Source organism: Corvus cornix, chromosome 11, assembly GCF_000738735.6.
Source record: "Corvus cornix cornix isolate S_Up_H32 chromosome 11, ASM73873v5, whole genome shotgun sequence".
Taxonomy (NCBI): Eukaryota; Metazoa; Chordata; class Aves; order Passeriformes; family Corvidae; genus Corvus; species Corvus cornix.
Window position 1 is genome coordinate 16,332,343 of NC_046341.1, and position 16,563 is coordinate 16,348,905.

General features: G+C 39.7%; 1 protein-coding gene across 1 annotated transcript in view; it reads right to left on the reverse strand.

The window, feature by feature from the left end:
- The window catches only part of VAT1L (vesicle amine transport 1 like), a 56,602-nt gene that overhangs the window by 22,875 nt on the left and 17,164 nt on the right, over positions 1–16,563 (reverse strand). Inside the window, exons 4-7 of the mRNA XM_039558131.1 lie at positions 12,306–12,448; positions 10,031–10,134; positions 9,130–9,185; positions 7,213–7,407 (exon numbers count right to left, since the gene is read on the reverse strand). Of these exons, the coding sequence (XP_039414065.1) occupies positions 7,213–7,407; positions 9,130–9,185; positions 10,031–10,134; positions 12,306–12,448 (498 nt within the window). The remainder of the gene's footprint in view (positions 1–7,212; positions 7,408–9,129; positions 9,186–10,030; positions 10,135–12,305; positions 12,449–16,563) is intronic.

Sequence of the window (16,563 nt, forward strand, 5' to 3'; positions counted from 1 at the left end):
CCAAGCCTTAGTTAAAGATCACCTTGCTCATGGCCCAGTTTTCATTCCTTTAGAACTTGTGTTCATTATATTTAATGTTAGTGAGGTAAGATTCAGGTGGAATAGCTTTCCCCTTAGCCTGGAGAAGAGAAGGCTCCAGGGAGAAATCAAAGCCCCTCCCAGTGTCTACTGGGGCTCTAAGAGAGCTGAAGAGGGACTTTGGACAAGGGATGGAGTGCCAAGACAAGGGGGAATGGCTTCCCAGTGCCAGATGGCCGGGTTAGAGGGATATTGGGAAGGAATTCCTGGCTGTGAGGGTGGAGAGGCCCTGACACAGGTTCCCAGAGAAGCTGTGGCTGCCCCTGGATCCCTGGCAGTGTCCAAGGCCAGGCTGGATGGGGCTTGGAGGAGCCTGGGGTAGTGGAAGTTGTCCCTTCCCATGGCAGGGGTGGAATGACATGAGCTTTAAGGTCCCTCTCAACCCAAAACATTCTGTGATTCTGTGATTCCCCAAATTTGAAAGATATTTTGGCCTCTAAATATATAATTTGATTGTGAACACAGAATCAAGCTACCGTGAATTATTCAAGCGTTGTTCCTCAGTCTGCTTTCCCCACATCTCTATTTTCAAACCTGTTGCATCAGCAAGACACAGCTCCTTGCATTTTTGGACGCTTTGATATCTGCATGAAGCTTGTATTAAGCTTGTGTTACACCTGTTTGTATACAAGGAACAATGGTGACGAACAGATAAAACATTTAAATTTACTTTGAACTACAAGTATTTATTTCATACAGTCAGCATGAATCCCCACACAGGAAGAACAAAGAGGGTTCCAATCAGAGGACAGTGTATCAGCAGAGTTAACACCTGTCCATCAGGAAAGCTGTTCATGAACAACTGCAAAAGAAGTTGTTCTGTCAAAGAAATACTCAAAACAAGCAGGGTTTGTATGCTGTATGCTGGATGAGCCATCACAGCACAGACACACTGACAAGCTCGTGGGAGGTTTCACAGAATGAGCTGCAGTTCCCTCTTTCGACACCATATAACTGCCAAGTAAATTGTTTCATGCCTATGAAAAAATTAGTATTTTATGTATTTCAGGGTGGGTTATTACTTCGGTTGTAAATGTACTTCCACTTTTATCATGGTACTCTGTTATTCTGCATACCCTGAAGAATAAACACTATACAAGTCCTTGACTTCAAAAAAGGCATAATTTGTTCTGCTGGAGAATGTTTTCATCAAGCAGGGAAGACAAAAACCTGCACACATTATTATGACATTGTAACTATTAAAAAAACCCCGCAGAACTGGGATGGTATATAGTATTCCTAACAAGATACCAGCCCAATCTGATATTATTAGATTACCCTCTTTCTACGTTAAAGTAACTAATGGGTCAATTTTCTGTAGGTCTCACTATAGTGATACATGAAAGGCTTTTTACCCTGAAGCTAAGATCACAGAAATATAAAATTAATAAACAAAAACATAAATAGAAACATAGAAAGCATAAACAGCTTTTGATGAAATTAAAGTTTCTCCTTTAGGGAGAGACTGTTATTATTCTGCTATCGTGGGTTTGAGATTTCCCATCCCCCTGCCTCTCGAATAATGATATTGCTGATATTTACAAGCCTTCACTGAGATGGTAATTTATATGAGAGGATGAGTTCAGTGGAAAAACACAGGTTTACAGTACCTGGATCCTATGAAGCCAGTGAGCAGCGCTAAAACCAGACAAATTGTGACTGCTCTGCCCTCCCCAAAACATGCCATAAATTCTGTATGGAAAATGTTCCTTCATCCAGTTCTTGTCACTGGATTGCAACTCAGTAAGGCTGTGATCTTAGTGTTCCTACTCTTTTCCTTTGCATGCTAACAACCCTGATAGCTAATGCAGAGAACAAAATGTGTGAGAACAGCAACATAGGAAAAAAGGTGCCTTTTAAAGGAAGTTTAAAGCAGGTACTCTATAATGTCACTGTAATGTGATCAGTTGCACTGCATTCTTTTAGCTTCAGGTTCTTAAACAGAGCTTGGGTTTCCTTAGCAAATTACCAAAGAGAAAAGCTTGGCTTCAAGAGCAGGAAATCTCACTTAGATAAAACCTGTATTTACAGCTAGACCTACTGATACAGTAATTTCCTTTAAAAGGCACATTTTCTCGTATGTTGCTGTTCTCACATACATCTGGCCTCTGCATTATCTATCAGTGTTTTTAGCACGCAAAGGAAAAATAATACAAACCTTACATTATGATCTCTCATAATTATTCAGCCAAAAACACCCCAGGGACTCAGTGCAGTGCTCATTACAAACTAAATTAAGGTGCAGGGCTCTTTCCAGTTAAAAATATTCTATGTACTGACCAGAGGGCACAGTCACTAGAGCTCTCTGGTAGTTATATCAAGATCTGTAATATTTAGTGCCTCGATTCCACTGATTTTTATCACAGCTGAGAGCCATGGTGTATTCCTGGGTCGGGGCTACAGTTTTGCATCACTGTTCACTAAGTGAGGTGTTGCTAAAGGCATTATTGCGTCATCAGTGCAAACTAGTAACATGTGGTGACATTCAGTGCCTCCTTTAAGGTACCAGCCAGTTCTTGCACAGGTTTCAGTATCTCATCACTCTTACTGACCCTTAAGGCAGTAGGGGCCTTTGATACCATTATTGCTACCTATCATGGCACTCCTTTAAATCATTTGAGAGAGAGGAATGCAATGAATCCTTTGCTACATGACACAGACCTGTAGTCAGGATGTTTTTCCATAATCTCACTCGTCACTCACATGGATCAAAACACCCAAGTCTGAAACCTTCCTGACTACTGAGAGTCCCTTTTGAAACAGGAAGTTTTGGGTGATGGAAAGGTGCCCCAGAGATTTTGATGACTTTGACCATGACTGGCAGTTCCTGTGCAAGAATTTGTGAGGTTTGTTTTACACTTACACATGCTCAGTGCTAACTTTGACCATTTTAAATCACCCAAGAAGGTGCATACAACTTCTGTGTCAATAAACTGTTCTACCTGGAACATACATTTTCTTTTGCAGCTATAAAGAGATGAAAAAACCCCAGAATTTTAATAGAAAAGTGCATGTTTTTACTCAACACACTAGATTTTTTTTGAGAACAGTCAGTTTTCATCCTGTTCAGTAATCTAGAATTGACTACTGTGTAAAGCAAAATACTCACAGACCCTTGGGAGAATGCTAATGCATAAATGCACAGTACAGATTAATCAGAATGAGTGGTAAATAGTCACTAACAAAGAAACAACCACTAATTTCAACGAATATTCACTGAATACACATCGTGTTTTAAACTCTGCTATTTGTAATGAAATGCAATCCTACCAGACAATCAGCTTTTTACTCCAGAACAGCATTTTAAGCATGCGCCATCTACAAATCATCTCATCTTTTAAACACTTGAATGCATAAACAAATAGATGCAAAGCAGGAAGACATCTCACCAGAAGCTAATTTATTGTACGACTTCATTCACTTCATGATGAATTCCCAAGTTGGATTTCCATTTTAAAGTATCTATGGATTTTTTTACTCTCTTTTAGTTAAATCCTTCTTGCTTTTCCACAATGAAGTGGTTCTAATTGCCTACTTGAGACAAGACTTGGCTTTACTAGGATTTATGGATGTAAATTTGAGATTAAAATTACCCTTCCCAAACAAACACCAGCAGTTAACACAGCAATACAAATAGTTTTGCTCCACAGTAGCAGTCACGAGTCTGGATCTAGAGCTCCCTTGTGTCAGCAGTAATCTGATGCATTGAAGAAAACTAAGTCACTTCTAAGTTCCCCTTTTCAGCCAGTTGGCAAATTTGCTTAAGCAGCCTGTACTGAAGGGGCAGGGCAATCCTTATCCTAAAACAAAGGCCAGTGAAACTAGGAATCCTTCCACAGACTTGGTGGCCTTTGGATGCAGCCCTAAAGCAGAGAAAGGAGGACACTTGAAGGGATTATATCCTAATTAGAATGATCTCATGGACACTTGGGCAAACCTTCATGGCTCAACAGGAACACTATCAAACCAAGTCCATCTAATGACTTCTGAACAGTTCTATCTTTCATACAATTTGACAGTCAACTAGACATCATGTAACACAGACTGCATAATAGGCAAATGGGAATCTAATAACTTTCTCTAAGTTCTGTATTACTGCCACTTGAAACACTTTAAAATGGAAAATCTCACTGCAATTACAATTTTCTCTCATCAGTATATTCTTTTAAATTCAAACTGTGTGCTCACAAAGAAAGTATTAAGAAATAAATGCTGTTCAAGGAACCATACCAGGCTTTTAGAACAATGAGGTATTTTTTTTACACTTCATGGAGACCTATGAAAACGGACACAAAGCCTGTCTCTGGCTGTTCTCACAAACACTAGAACATAAAGCCCTCAGTTTTGGGGTCATCATGTAAGGGAACAGTCCTGTAGCAACCAGCCTTGAGCAGCGAAGGGGAGCACCACTGGATATAACCCATTGTCCTCTGCTCTGATACGTGGATGGAAACTGATACAGGACTGAAAAGAGCAGCATTTGTACTGTAACACAGCTTCGAAAGAAAACCAGGTGTCTTCCATGTTGGCTTTAGAGAGTCTGCCTTAGTTTGTGAATTGATATTTGCACAAAGGAATACATGAAAACAAATGCAGATGCAGAGTGAATAAAGTGAGCTGAAGGGATGTGTTGGGGATATGCCTTTCATGGAGAGATCAAACCTGTTATGTGTGTGATGAGACATTCAGGTATTTAACATAAAACATTTGGAAAGGTATCCCATGGTGAAGGCTCCACTGAGAATTTTCCTTACAATATTTTCATTTTGAATGTCTCTGACTGGATTCAAGCTCATCTCTAGGGTAGAACTGCTAGAGAGAGGACACATGGATTCCCCCATGAGGCTGTGGAAAAGGTAAAATTCCTCCACAGAAAACTACTCAGCCATTCGTTTTCAAATGCCATGTTGGGAGTCCACCATTCTGCTACTCTCTAGTTAAACATTTATTCTCAAGGCTCTTATGAGTCAGGAAGTTTCCTAAGGAAACCTGGTAAAAACTGGTCCTATATTGGTTTAATCTCTAATAAAGACTACTGGGAGAGGTCAAATGGAAGTGGAAATTTGGTCAACATCAGGCTTACTCAACAGGAAGTGAACAGCAATCAAATGTCCCCTTCTGAAGGGGGGAGATGTTCAAGCTCTGGAATTAAAAACCTACCAAACAGAACAGAAATGCATCAACCTTTCTTCAGTCTGGTTCCATTTAGTCCTCAGCTATGACACATTCTCCATGTATCATATTAACTTGAGAGTCAGCCCTAAGTTATTTTTATGCCCACAAAAATATATCCCTAAAATCATAATGCTCTGGGGATGAGTAATATTTCAGTAATACTTTGCAATCAAATAAACAACTCTTGCACTACCATATCCCTGAAGGTACAGCCAGACACTTCCTCTGCCAATTACCAGACAGCTCATGGAAAGCCAGCAGGTGTGACAAATGAGCTGGAGTTTTCTAGACTGTGCTTGACAACAGATGTATTTACACATTTCACAATCTACTGGTAGGGATGGTGCACACTACTGCCAAATGTTAGATGAAATGTTATTAAACAGAAGTCTCCCAACAAATTCCCATCATGTTGACTATTAAGATCAGCCTACCACATGTAATTTTTCATATTATGGCATGTCCTCAATCAAGTTTTTTTTAAGCTATTGTCACTATTTTAATTATCCTTCTCTTACTCACCAGTACATGAAAAGTACATATTTTACATGAACAAAGAAACTGTCTAGAGACTTGTGCCACTTAAATTTTTAAAGTACTTCAAAAGCTTATTTAATAATTAAATTTAAAAAAACCCCCACATCAAAACAATGAGTCCCAGTTTTATTTTATACTGCTCTGCAAAGGGCTCTCCCTTGCGGACAGTAGCAGAGGATTTTGTCTTGCCTGAGCAGCTGCTCTTTACCACAACATCTGACATTCCTGGAGCAGATGGATGCTGAGAAGAGCCACTTGGTGCCCCCAGCAGGGAGAGCCCCAGGTGTCCCTCGGGTGCTGTCGGTGTCAATGTGGCCTCAGGCAGACCTTTCACAGGAACAGCAAGGGGTTCCTGGGGAAGGCGTCACTACAGAGTAGCTCACAGGGGCTGGACCCTTTGCACCTCTTCCACGTGAAGTGGCACCTTGGGATGCACTGGGGCATTTGTAGGGACAGTACAGAACATGCTGGGCTCAAAAACCAACTCACAGGCCAGTCACAATCTTAATAAACTACAGCACTACTCATGGATTGAGCCTGATGGTTACAATTTCCTCATGGTAACACCACCTACTGTGGTCAGACACAGACAGGATTTTGTTGCAGCACCCTCTGAACAGCGAAATACAACAGTACAGACACTACCCCACTCAGCAGAGCTACTACAGACCACACACTCTAAGTGGTGTGTCAGGCTCAGTGCACTTCACAAACACATAAACCACAAGTATTAATCTGGTGGTGCTATATAATCATGTTGTTTCTTCATATGGTAATGTCTGTTCACACCTCCAAAAATACTTCTCTTCCTTCATCAGCATCTTAAATACAAATGTGTCAAACAGTGCTTTGAACAAGGGGTTTATAAGTGCCCAGGCTAAGAGCAGGTTAGTTTCTTTACATGTCTTTAAGGAGAGTTGAACAATTAGAGGAATTTAAAAAAGAATCAAAAGAAAATCCATAGTCCACAATTGCAACTTACATTTCTTTGACACATTTTCAATAACTTCCAGAAAACCTGCAAGCTTCCAAGGTTTGTTAGCACAACTATGGCACTGAAACTAAAGCTTGTGTATTAATGCATCCTGAGGAAAAAAATCTAACTTGTCTTCAATTCCAGTGTTTGCATTTCATTCTGCACTTGTTAGTCACGTTTCACGCACTTAGGAAACAGGAACAATTTTTTAAGATTGAAAAAACACATTTATTATTAGCATTTTCAAGAAATATATTTAGTAGAGAAATACGTGGATAACTCTGGGTCCTGGATTCTCCAAATAGCAGGGGCTCTGGAGACAACTTGTGCACAAACTAAAAAGCAGAATACATTAATAACTAGAAAATACGTTTAAATACGATTTTACCTCTAAAAGTGCATATTTTTCAGAAATTTCCAAACGAGGAAAGAGATTTTGCTCCTACCTCTTCCAAAGCCCACAGTGAATCAACCACAGGCTTGATCTTCTTACTGTTATATAGATTTAGGAGTTTGTCCATCACACGCTTGATCAGGCCACCTCGATTCTGTTTGAAAAGTAGATTCAACAGGGAAAATCCAGCAATGACTTTGTTCTCCTCATACAGCTTGATAGGATTTACTTTCTCAACCTGCCACCACTGGAAACCAATAAACAACAGCATGGTTAGAAAAACATTTTTCAAGAAATGTACAGGAAAGATCACAAGAAAACTGTCTGTGCAGATGTGATAAATGACTCATCTGTCAGCTCTGAAGCAACAGCCAAGAGAAGCAGCAAGGATTTGATTTAAGGATGAGGCAAGAAAGTGTGCAGCTGACTGGCAAGCAGAAATAAAACACAAACTCGTGTTGCAGGAGGTCAGGGGAGAAGCATGGTGACCAGATCTGGGTTTGTAGGAGGGTCTGGCAGCAAGGAGTTTGGATTTCCTCCTCTCTTCTGCTCTCCTTCTGCTGTCTCCAGGCAGCCACTCAGCTGCCCGGATGTTCACAGGTAACTCTTGGCTATGACTCTTCTCAAAACCAGGGGAACCAGGCACTGCCTATCAGCTGCCAGTCACTTTACACCCATTATTATGTTTATGACACTCCAGCAAACCTCCTAGTATCTAATGAAAGGGTTTTATTTCATTTAGCCCAAGAGCATCATTGAGAGTGAGAGATGCCACTTCCCTGCAAATTTTATTCGAGTGGGTAAATTTTTAATTGTAATTTTCATACAATTTTGATGAGTTAATTTTGCAGCATAATTACATAAAAAACTAGCTATACTTGTAGACAAAATTTTGTATGGTTTTTTTTAATTCATTCAATTTATTCATACTTATTCCTTCAATAAATACCAATACTATCTGAAAAACACTTCAGTGGAAATTTATTTCACGGGGCCAACCTACCCTACAAATTACATGCATCTGGATATTCTTACATTAACAGTAAAAAGGCTGCATAGCAAAGACTATCTTGTTTTAGTTCACAAATGTGTGACAATAACAAAGATCCTCCCACTACAACCATTAAGAAAATGTAGGAGGCAAAGAACAGCTCCTTGCTACAGTCCCTGACTTATCTTGTTTTCAGCTACACAGAGACTTTTGAAGCCAATTCCTCCTGGGAAGGAGTTGTTGCTGGAAGCTGTAAATGAGCTTTTGGCAGAAAGATCATATGACAGATGTTCAGAAAAGATTTTTCCCTATGTTTTTTCCTGTATGAAGGAGTCGTTTTCACTCCTGCTTAACTTATTTCTTGCTGGCAGTTTATTTGATATATTTGTCCTTTTTTGGATCTCTAGGATTTCTGCACAGATTTCTGTTGTTGTAGGAAGCTGAAGAGAAAAAAAAGTAATATTTGGACTTTGAATTTGTTGACATCATCAATTAGGAAACAAATGCCACATCATCATCTCTTTGATGTCACTTGAAATGAACATGGAGAACTGAAAAACGCTCTTCTGTATGAAACAAACTTCTGAAAAGCTGGAAATGACTGGGCATAGGCCCCATCTTAAGAGATACATGTCCTTTAATTCACTGCACTGTCCTGACAGTGTCTTCAGATACAAGGAACCTACAGGGTACAGTTATTCATGTCCATGGATGTGATATTCTGCCAGAAGTAAATAAATAATGCAGTCTAAACTTGTCTGTGTAACAGATCTATGCCTCAAAGCCAACAATTTCACCTGAAATATGAAACGTACACTGATCCAATTCCTGTCTTCCTGTCCTGACATAAGAAAACATGGCACAAAACCACAGTACCAGAAGTAACAACTCAGGAGAAATAAATTAAAATGATGAAGATGAAAATGCTACAGAAAAGACCAAAGTTAGAGGACAGAGCAGAATCACAGGGACACTTACTGATTTAGCAAAACTGAAGAAGCTTTTTGTCTCCCCAGTGACCATGTTAGATGAACCTGTAAAAGATGAGCACATTCATACACAGCTTATGACAAGCTACAGCAGACCATTTAGTACATGTAAAATCATCTCTATGATTAATATTTAAGAAAAAAACATGCCCAGGTTTAAAAGAAATACTTATACTTTGAATAACAAAGAATAAATAACAAAGAGGCCAAGGCAACCGAGCCCTCCAGGCTTATAGGAATTCTGAGATGACACTGACAATCTATCCAATCTCCCAAAGCCAGGGACAGGTTAAGTTCTGTTGGGCATCTTCCCACAGATACAGCAATCCCTTCAGCTGTCCCTTCCTATAGGAGCTTTCCCCACACAGCAGGGCAGCCTGGCAGAACTGCAGGGGAGATGTGTCTGCTCTGTGTGGGGAGCAGTCCACAATCAGGAGTGGAAATTTGTGAACAGAAGCCTGGGCTTGGATTCCTCAGAGTCTTGTCAAATAAACCCAACAGTATTCTTCCTGAAATTGTCCTTCAAGCTTCCCTCTCACAAAAACTCTACTGCAGTTTCCTTGGACACACAATGATTCCCACAATGAGAGATCCAAACCTTCTCCCGTGCTTCTCCTGTATCACCCAATGATGTTTAACAATCTGAAATGTATGTTCAGTTTCAATTTTGGATTTCCTTTTCTAAATTTTTTTTAAAAGAGTTTCTTTGTATTACTGTTTGTATCTCAATAAATTAGTCCATGCTCAGCTTCATTAAAATCCTTGATTGGAAATTATTGAACTCAGAAAGCATAACATGTCAATCACCAGTTCTGGAAGTGGAGGCATGGATGATTTTAAGCTCTGCAAAGCTTTAGTTTTGAAATATGTACCTGCTTTTTTCCACTCACCATATAAAATGTAAGTCCCAAGTGGTTTGAGAAGACTGAGGCCTTTCCCAGTATTTTCTCCACAAAGACAGTCCAAAACAATATCTACTCCATCTGTTGAGATTCTAAAAAGCAAGGAAAAAACTCTGCAGTAAGATACACAAGGCTGGTCAGGCTGATTGTTAACAAAATACCAACATTTTCCAGGTACTGTAGGAAGGACTCTAAGGCTGAGACTCTGACTCTGTGAAAACTTTACCCTCATCAAAAGACATTTCAGACTCATTCAGTGGCACAGTGCAAGTTTTTCAGGCAAGCCAACCCACACCTCTTAGGCTTTAAAGAGGGGGAAAACCATCTTGTTCTCCCTTTTTCAGGGCTTTTAGTAAAATTGTATTATCAAAAGACAGGCAACAGATACAAAGTTCTTTTTTGACTGAATGCAAATGTCAGAGAATGTCTGGGGGTTGTTTTTTTGCCAATGAATACTATAGAGAAAAAGGATACTTTTCTAATCTAATATTATTTTTCTGACTTTGTAAGGAAACAGATCTTCTCATCCTAGTTTCTTTTCAGACCAAATGATTTGTAAAGTTATTTACAGTCTTCTTCCTCAGATGTTTTATCAACTAGATATCAGCAAAGAGTTAAATTAAGCATAAAGAGAACTCACCAAGAGCTAGAAATCCAGCAAAAGGGTTACAATCGGGCCATATAAAAGAAAGCAGAAAGTATTTATACTGTTTCAGTAAACATTTTGCATATTTATAACTTTCCAACCCCTCTGTCAATGCAATATCAATATGATGCTGACAAAGAAAAAAAATACGCCAAATATCCTGATTTAGGGGAGAGGCAAAGATTTATGGCTTGAAATGCATCTTTCTGTTTCCTCACAAAACAAAGGTGAGACCCAGACATCCAGTGGTTACAAACAGCAGCAAAACCAGACAACTTTGCTCCTTGGTACTGCTGCCACATGTGGGGCAATAAATTGTTTTTACTCAGGCCACTGGATGAGTCCTCAATGTAAAGGAATAAAAATTTTACAGTGAAACAGCTTTTGGAGGCTTCCCTGGTTGAAGCAATTCCTCATCCCCTAGGTACATTTCCACATTCCTAACACCTCTTACGGGTTTTTTTTTGTTTGTTTTCATTTGCTTGGAGTTTTGGGCGTTGCTTTTGTTTGGTTTGGTTTTTTGAGCTTCCTCCCTGCTGAAAGCTTTTCCCTGGAATGCCCCAGTCACCTGCAATAAAGCAGGTTCCTACCACTCTGCTGTCTTCATCATAGCTCCATCCTTTTCTGCTCACAGACTTTTAAGAAACGAACACTTTAAGCAGAACACAGTACACAGCTAATATCCATCAAACCAAACAACTCCAGCATTCCCCTTGCTGCCGCTGCCAAAAGACAATCTGTCAAAACAGCATTCTCAGAATTACTGCTGAAGGTTTATTAAAAATCTTTTTGCAAACTGAGACTGGAAGGATCAGAGTAACAAATCAGAGCACTGGCATATTCTATAGGGTGCCACTTCTGTCTTGCAATCAGGACTATTCATTGAGCTGATATTCAACACCTCTGGGCCAGGAAAGAAGCACAAACTAGCTTGCTACATCCATGTTCTATCTCTTGTACCCACCCTAATTTCTCCTGCAATACCAGCCTGCACTGCTATCAGCTCAGACAGAAGTTCTGCCACCTGCACCAACACCAGTATCAACAGTTAGACAAACTGAAAACCAAAGTATTTGAAAGCACATAAACAGAAACACACATGATGACTTCAAAAGGCAACAGGATGATTTTAATCTGAATGCAAACAAACAAAATCTAAGGCTCTGAAATTAAAGCAGACATCATGTGTTCTGATATCAATCCCTGGCAGAGGATAAAAACCCAGGCAGATAAAAGCACACCAGAGAACTCCAAAACCTGGATACTTTACAAATCCACTGAAAATCTCTTATTTAGTGCATTACAGTGAGCAAATATGTAGGCAAATGAAGGCAAAGTACATCCTTCTGTTAAGACCTTTAGTTTCTTTCACTTAATTTACTTTGCTCACAACAGATGTCCAAGTAGGTACACGGATTGAAAAATCTTATGCTGTTCATCAAGACATAGCGAGATGCTTGCTATCCTGTCCCTAGTGGACAGATGGAATAACTGGACTAAACTACAGCTCCCAAACTCACAAATGTAGTCTCTTTCCATAAATATGATCAGCCTGGTGCCTTTCACAGTGTTTTGCCAGATACTATACAGACCTTACTCAGGAAAATACAAGATTACCTTTTTACTTCTTGAACATAGTCTGCATTCCTGTCAAACAGGTGAGTTACCGAGTTTTTGATTGCTTCATGTTTGAAAGATGAAGCTGTTCCAAAAACAGTAACATTGGGAATGGTTGAACAGAGCTGAGCAACAGCTTGACCCTGCAAACACATTATTATGTTAGTTCACTGACATGGAAATTGGTTGACTAAGTTTGCAGCTGCCAATTCACTCATGACACAGCAAAACCAAGACCAAACATGTGCAAGCACTTCCCAAACGAGTTTATTTCCACTGAAATGCAGTTCAACCACAGGAAAAAAGACACCTAAATCACAAGGATATTCTGAAGACAAAGCAGTCCTAATAAAGAAGGTCTAGTCTTCCATTCCTAAGGGATCATGTCTCCTTATGGCTTCAGTAGGAGACAGCAAGTTGCTATAACAAATGCTGCATAATAAAGAAACTCTGCTTTACCTCTTATTGATAACAATAGTTATTAATGATTATTCGAAATGCAGGAATAGACCCCAGTCACACTAACAGGTCTGCTTAGGCAGGGCCCCAGGCTCAAAACTGATCAACAGCAAAGGGGATAAAGCTTAGAGCACGTCCAGGAAAATCATTCTCCCTCCTGGTCTGGGCAGGAATCCAGTGGGGTCCATCAGATGCTATGTCAGCCTTTAGGCAGGACTTGGGACATTGAAGAATTTGTGCAATTAGATGTCTGTACTTCGAATTTCCAGTTTTGGGTCCCAGAAGGCCGTAAGTGCATTTTAACCTCTAATTTCATGAGGTGGAGAGTAAGGAAGCACTGCCTAACAGCTGAGCCACCTAGATTTCAAAAAACATCCCAGCAGGTCATCTTTCTACCACCCTAGGTTTTGTTTTACTCTTAACACACTCACAAAAGGAAAACAGACTTTTGGTAGCCACACCCTACCTCTTCTTGCACCCACATTATTCTACTGGAGCCAGCACAGTTACATGGATATACCCAGAAGTTAAAAAAATGGCACTGTCATTCTAAAAAAGAAAGTCAGATGGAATTCAGCAGGATCTTACTTACATCTACAGCCCAAAGATTGTCATTTGTAAACTGTATGCATGACTAGTAAAATCACCCAGGGATAAACATATTTCTGTTCACTCCAACCAGAAACTCTGATTATTAGTTGCACTAATAATACAGTAATTAGCACTTGAGTTTTATTCAGAGCAGGATAATTAGCTAACCCTGCATACCCTGGGGATCTTGGCATCCTCATGTATTCTGCTGAACGTAACTCCAAGCAGAACACCACCAGAGAGGGCAAGTGTAGCATTTAAGTAAAATGAAGGCCTTGTTGCCTTTGTAAAATTGTGGCTCAGGCCTGTTACTTTGGCTAGAGAAGGACTGTGAGAAAAGTCCGTGAGAAGAAAAACAATTAGTTTTTACCCATGAGAATGTAGTATCATCAGAAGCATGAAAGTTAAACAATGGAAGGAGAAAAACAGCAACATATGTTATTTTTCTGAATGCTTGAATGCCTATGCCATAGGCAGCCAATGGTAGTATGTTGTGGTTAATAATAGCCAATGAGTCTGCTGTAGTAGTTTATCCGCCAGTGAATCTGTAACACGAATGGTAACATACAAAAGGTGTATAAAAGAGGCTGCTTTGTTCAATAAATGGCTTTTTGGCCCTTGAAAGAGGCACTGTCTGTGTGTGTTGTGACTGCCCCAACAGTGACAGGCAAGGATATTATTTATGTATGGAGGCACCCAGGAATTTCAGACTGGTTTCCTACTGGGTTAGTCAGCAAATGCCTGCACAGCAAGGCACAGCTTAGGTGATCCTTTAGACAGGCAAACAGACACAGAAAAGAGAGCAAGAGAGGGCATCATTCTCATTCCTACTTTGCAGAGGAGGGATGGAACACACCACAGCAAATTGAACAGCTTGTCCAACAGCTCAGAGAAGCTCACAGCAGGACACAGGTACCAGTGCTTACTCCTAGCATGGTAAATCCAACTCCATACCTCTTCTTTTTAAAACTATCCACCATTTTCCTTGGTTGGAATCCCTAATCTCTCAGAAATCATAGGAAAATCCACTCCGGAGGGGCCACATCTCACAAGATGTAAGGTTTTCAGGGAGCAGAAAATGTTTCACTCTACTTATATTTCAATTCTCTATTACTTACCTTCTCATTCTAAACCACTCCCAGATTTTAGCCTCCACAAATAATGTAATATAAAATTACAAGAAAAAAAATTGGGGATTTTGCATCTGTTCTTTTCTTAGTAATTTTCCCAAGCAATCCTCTTTTCTCACTTTCTGTGTCTCACAGAAACCCAACACCCACAGTGATTTAGATAAATCAGTATTTTATAATGCATGGCAGTTGAATGAAATTCTGACATTATTGATCTATTCTCTAATTAGTTTTCTGCATTTTCAATCTAACTTGGGAAGGTGAGGGGTAGTGAATATATCCTGAATCAAAACCACTGAATGTTTAAAAGGTCAAATATTCAAGAAGAAAGCATGCTGATTTTTATCCTGCAGAAGACGATTAACATTTAGCAAACTGACAGTCAGATGAATAGGAGAAATGCACAAAACCATCAGGATGTGAATAACCTATTTTCCTCCTGACTCAAACTCGTTAGTACACCTCTCCCTCCCCCCAGAGATAAGCTTATCTAAAATCCCAGATCAGCTGGGAATACTTTCCAGCTTTCTGTAGATATTTGAAGCCTAAACCTGACTCATATGACCAGTACTTTTATAATTGGATGAAGTATTTTGAAGCAATTCCACAAAACAGCCTTCTAAAGTTTTCTGAAATCTTAATTTGAAGTTGACTCTTATTTCTGTGCAAAGTATTTTTAGCAGCTGTACCAGGAATCTAGGAATAAAGGCTGATATTGGACTTTTCACACTTTCCCCACCAAAACAGGAGAACTGAACTCGACCTATGAACTCAACCATTTCCCTAATTTCTGTGGAATTCAGCTAAGCTCTATAACAGCATTGTGGCTATGAAAGTCACTCTTAAGTCTCCTTTCTAATCCCTCAAATCATGTAGCTGCCTCTGGATTAGTCGCCAGTGTTTAGAGGGTTACACGTTTTAGTTGCAAGTACTGAGCCCCAGTGTTCAGAAGATCCAGGGTTCACAAAAGAAGCATCCACAAAGGGTTTTGCTGCTGGATGGAGGAGCATCCTCCTCCCAGGGCAGCTGAGGAGTCCATGCTGGCTCCCGTGCCCCTGCACGCTCCCACCACGGGCACGGCAGTCCTGCTCTGTGGTAAACAGGGACAAGAGGGTTTTCTGTCTCCTCCCTGTCCAGGCAAAACCACATCAACTCTGCTACCAGCCTTCACTGGCTTTGGAAGCAAGAACCATGTTAGCAGAAGTAGTGTATGAACTCCAAAACCTTCCAAGAAGGTGCTAAATTACACAAGCATGGGTTGAAAAATATTCTTCACATACCTAATTTTCTGTATACAATGCCAATTTCTACATGTAAGTACTGACCAGATTCTTGCTTTCTGAACCTAGGAAAATGAATAAGTTTAAATGGCAAAAAAAAATTATTACTTGAACAATTAATTTTACCTTTAATGGAATTTAGCAGTCTTTGGGAATAAAAAATAATCAGGTGATTCACTGAAGGGATAGACATGGTTACAAATTATTCCCTTGAAGCAGAATTGATCTCCTTTAATATATTCATATATTTTATACACTACTTATCACAGAATCATAGAGTCATTATGGTTGGAAAAGACCCCTAAGACCATCAAGTCCAGCCACCAACTCAGCACCATCACCATGTTTTATCACTAAGTCGTGTCCTCAAGTGCCACATCCACACATTTTTTGAACGTTTCCAGTGAGGCAGAACATCATGTGGTGAAACCTCAGAGAAATTAATGGCTTGGATTACATAGTTTAGATTAAAGAAATTAATAGCTTGTGGGATGAAGGATGTCTGCTAATGCTGGATGTGTCTCCAGCTTCACAGTCTGCTTGATGGATTCCTTTTCAAGGTATCCTGTCAATTCATAAAACCAGTATGTTGAACCTAATCTACGCATATGATTATTATAGAAATTAATATAAATTTATATCCTTACAGTAGTTTTAGATCCGCCAAAAAAAAAAAAAAAAATTGAGATTTCTTCACATTCCATTGCTTTAAAACCCATGTCTAAGCCTGCAGGATTGGAACCTTCTCATACTGAGATAATCACCTAAAAGAATGGAAAAGTTGTTTTCTAGGAAGTA